The sequence below is a fragment of the Penaeus vannamei genome, chromosome 23 (assembly GCF_042767895.1).
Source record: "Penaeus vannamei isolate JL-2024 chromosome 23, ASM4276789v1, whole genome shotgun sequence".
In the NCBI taxonomy this organism is placed as follows: domain Eukaryota; kingdom Metazoa; phylum Arthropoda; class Malacostraca; order Decapoda; family Penaeidae; genus Penaeus; species Penaeus vannamei.
The window spans coordinates 9,720,656-9,725,655 of record NC_091571.1 but is presented as its reverse complement, the minus strand read 5'-3'; the positions used below and the strand labels follow the sequence as shown (position 1 = coordinate 9,725,655).

At 31.9% G+C, this 5,000-nt stretch overlaps 1 protein-coding gene across 1 annotated transcript in view; it reads right to left on the bottom strand.

Annotated features, from left to right (window-relative positions):
- The window catches only part of LOC113814272 (dorsal root ganglia homeobox protein), a 44,570-nt gene that overhangs the window by 11,315 nt on the left and 28,255 nt on the right, over nt 1–5,000 (bottom strand). The window contains exon 3 of the mRNA XM_070137403.1: nt 1,867–2,001. Coding sequence (XP_069993504.1) covers nt 1,867–2,001 — 135 coding nt within the window. The remainder of the gene's footprint in view (nt 1–1,866; nt 2,002–5,000) is intronic.

Sequence of the window (5,000 nt, the reverse complement as noted above, 5' to 3'; positions counted from 1 at the left end):
CTGTTTCCTTCTACCTCCCCCTCCTCTTCCTCCTCCTATTTTTCAGTTATCTTTTCCTCTCCTTCTTCATTTTCCTCCTATTCTTACGTTTTCTTCTCCTACTACTCCTTATCTTCTTCCTCCTCCTCATCAGTACCATCCTCATTATCATCAAAACTTATCTTCTGCTTCTTATCTTCCTCCTCCCCATTCTCCTCCACTTCCTGCCCTTCTTCCCCCTCTCCTTCCTCTTTCATTTCATTCTTTTTCTCTACCTCCTCCTCCTCCCTCTTCTTTTAATTGATTTCCTTCTTTTCTTTCTACCTCTTCTTTTCCCCACTCTTATTCTCCTCTTCTTCCTCTTCTTCTTCCTCTTCCTCCTCTTCCTCCATCCTGCCGCCACCCCCTCCCCCTCCCCCCCTGCCATGCTCCAAACCTACCGTCAACCTTCTCTCACACCCTCACACTTCCCCCACCCCCACCCCCTCCCTCCCACCCATCAGGACCGAGGGTGAGGGAGGAAAGAGGGAGAAGGAGGGAGAGGAGGAGGAGGAGGCCTGAGGAGGGAGGAGTAGGTGGAGAAGGAGGGTGAAGAGTAGGAGGAGGGGTAAGGGACGAGGAGGGAGGAGAGGGGAGGAGTAGGTAACAGAGAGAAAGGAGGGAGGGGAGAGGTAGGCAAGGGGTGGAGTAGGAGAAAGGAAGGAAGGGGAGTAGGAGTAGGAGGGAGAGAAGGGAGGGAGGGGAGAGGTAGGAGAAAGGAAGGAAGGGGAGTAGGGAGTAAGAGGGAGAGAAGGGAGGGAGGGGAGAGGTAGGCAGGGGGAGGAGTAGGAGTACGAGGAGGAGGAGTAGGAGGAGGAGGAGGAGGGTCTTCAGCTAAATGAAATTGGATGAGGTGAGAGACAACGCCTAGAGTTTTACCGGATTATTAAAATTTCCTTTGTGGCTTCAAGGCTGGCGTGTCTTCAGTAGGAGGCCGGGGTGTTATTCTAGGGCAATGGGCGGGAAGGGGGGGGGAGGATAAAACACTCTGAATATGAGGGCATGATGAGATGACACGTTGTGAGGGACGGGGGTGGGGGGAGGGAGGGAGGGAGGGAGGGAGGGAGGGGTGAAGGAAAGGAGGGATGGGGTTGGGTGTGGGTGTAGGTTACCGGTGGTTAATACTGTAGTGTTTATGGCGTTTTTTTTCTCTCTCTCTCTTCCACTCTCTCCTTCTTGGTCTCTCTCTCTGTCTCTCTCTCTCTCTCTCTCTCTCTCTCTCTCTCTCTCTCTCTCTCTCTCTCTCTCTCTCTCTCTCTCTCTCTCTCTCTCTCTCTCTCTCTCTCTCTCTCTCTCTTCCACTCTCTCCTTCTTAATCTCTCTCTTTCTCTCTATGTATATTTATATATACATATATATATATATATATATATATATATATATATATATATATATATATATATATATATATATCTTTCCCTCTCATAACCCTCTTTGCTTCTCTCCCTATCTTTTTTTTGCTCCCTCTCCCTCAACATACCCCCCCCAACCTCTCTCCATCCCTATCTCTCTCCATCTCTCTCTCTCTCTCTCGCTCTCTCTCTCTCTCTATCTTCCACTCTCTCCTTCTTAATCTCTCTCTTTCTCTCTCTATGTATATTTATATATACATATATATATATATATATATATATATATATATATATATATATATATATATATATATATCTTTCCCTCTCATAACCCTCTCTGCTTCTCTCCCTATCTTTTTTTTGCTCCCTCTCCCTCAACATACCCCCCCCAACCTCTCTCCATCCCTATCTCTCTCCCTCTCCCTCTCTCTCTCTCCATCACATCCGACAACACTACTCCCCGCCCACCCAGCGATCAACTCGTCCGAAAACTTACCTGCACACGAGCCTCCGACAAGTTTATCCTGCACGCGACTTCCTCCCGAAGGAAAACGTCAGGGTAGTGCGTCCTTTGAAACAGCGCTTCGAGTTCGCTCAGCTGTTGCGCCGTGAACGTTGTCCGATTCCGTCGCTGGAATGTGAGACGGGGAGGAAAATACGTCTTTATATTCGTTATCTTTGAAAGGAGTGCGAGAGGAATAATGTTATTGGTTCTTAATTATTGGTTCTTAATTAATGATGTTTATTATTCGTATATATAGAAAGGAATACAGGTTAGGGATAGATAGATAAATGTCTTTAAATTACGAGAAAATTATCAAAGGGTTTTGAAAAAGGGCAAATAAGTTATCAAATAATAAAGTTACAATTAGATAGATAAAGACATTATGAAAAAAAAAAATCATTAATGATACCTAAATAAGAGAATAATAATAATATTGAAAGTCATTAATCATAATCATAGAAACAATAGAAGTACATATTCTTGGGGTTCTTACAGCCTCAGACATATGATAGAAATAAAGTAAAAAAAAAAAAAGTATAAAATATATAAAACTGAGATCTTTTGGCTTAATTAGAATATACTAATGCGCAAAATGATAATATTAATTAATCATGTATATATAATTTTTAATGATAATAATTTACAATAACGATGAGGATAATAATTATAATAATAATAATAATAATAACTGTACTAATGACAACAACAACGCCAAAATATCAACAATTGATAATGATAAAAAAATAACATCAACAACAACAGTAATAACAAAATAATAAAAACTATTATAATAATGATAATGATAATAATGATTATTACCATAATGATGATAATAGTAAAAATATTAATGATGATATAAATAATTGTAACATCAATATTGATAATGGTTATAATGGTAATAATAATAAAGATTATAATGATCAGGATAATAATAACAAAAATGATCATTCACAATAATAATAAGAAAATCAACAACAAAAACAACAACAATGATAATAATAAAGATAATAAAGAGCATAATAATCATAGTAATAATGATAGTAATAAAGATGATAGTAATGATGATAATAACAATAATAAAGATAATTATTATAACAAAAGTATTTATAACATTGATAATAGTAATGATGATAATGAAAAATAAAACGATTAAACAGGCAATGAAAATAATGATAAGGAAAATTATAATGACTATAAGAATAATATAAAAATAACGACGATAATAATAATGATTATAATGAAAATATCAAATGATTGATTAAAATTAATAATGCTAATGCTGATGCTAGCATCGATTAGAATTAACAAAATCAACATCAGCTATAATAAAATAGAAATGATAAAAAAATAATGATGATAAGAATAAGAATAACAATGATAATAATGATGATGATAATAACAACAACAACAACAACGACAACAATTATCATCATCATTATGATGATTATTATAATAACGATGAGAATCTTTTGAGGATATAGTAATAAAAATGAGGATGATGAACTACAAGAATGATAAGTTTAGCAAATATGATAATAATTCTTACGATAATGATAATGAGGATAACAATAATGATGTTTCTAATCATAATCATCATGGTAATAAGGATAACAATGATAATGACAATAATGATGATCATCATAATCATATTTTCAATGTTACATCATTACCATTGTCATTACTGATAGTAATAAAATTTTATCACCATTATCATCGCTAGCACATTGTTATGTTATAATCATAGATAGTAATATCATCAACATCATTACTGTCATCATTATCATTATTATTGCTATTATTACAAATTTGTTTTTATTATTGTTTTCAATGTTATTATTATCATCATTTTTCCTCTTATACTGTTACTATTATTATCATCATTATCATCAATAAAAGAATTGTTATCAGTTTTGTTATCATCATGATTGTCATTATTGCTATTATCATTATCATTATTATTATAATTTTTATTACTATTATCATGGCTATGATTATCATCATCATCATTACCATTATTACTGTCATTATCATTTGTATTATTATTACTTAATTATTATCTTTATTATCATAGTTTCTCTTATTGTTGTCAGTACAATTATCCCTGTATTTATGTTAATCATAAATGTTATTATCACTCATATTATCATTAACTTCATCAAATGTCATTTTTACCATTATAATGGCAATAATATGATTAATTATAAAGATGATAATATCAATGATAACGATAATAATAATGGTAGTAATAATGACAATACTAATACTAATACTAATAATAATGATAAAAATAGTAATAGGAATATTAATAATAATGATAATCATAATCATAATCATAATTATAATCATCACAGTAATAAAACAATAATAAAGATAATAATAATAATCTTTATTATCATTATTCAAATTATCATTACCATTATAATTATTATTATCATATTTGTTGCTATTCTCATCATCATCATCATCATTATTATTATTGTCATTATAATTATCATTATGATAATTATTATTATTATTATTATTATTATTTTTATCATATTCATCATTATCACTTTAATTATTAAGCTCATTATTTTCATCATCATTGTCATTATTATCATTATTATCATTGTTATTATATTTATCATGTTTACTATTATTTTCATTGTTTTCATTCTCATTAATCTCCTTATTATTATCATTATCATTAACATCATTATGGTCATTATTGTTATTATCATAATCATGATCCTCCTCCTCATTATCATCATTATTTCTTATGTTATAATTGCTATAATTATCATTATTATCATAATCATATCATCATTATTATAATCATTATTATTCTTATCATCGTCATCATAATTGTTATCATTATTACCATTATCATTATCAGTATATTGATATTATTATTTTTTATCATTAGTATTATTACTATTGTGTAGTTATCGTTATCTTTATCATTGTTGTTGTCTTCTTTCAGTGATATAATCTTTGTTAGTACTATAATTATTATTGGTAACATTCTTTTATCATTATCACTATTGTTATTTTGTTATCGTCATTATCATCGTTATCATTACTATTATTCATTTCACAATCATCACTATATTATTGGTACTGCTGTCCTTTATTACCGTCATTAT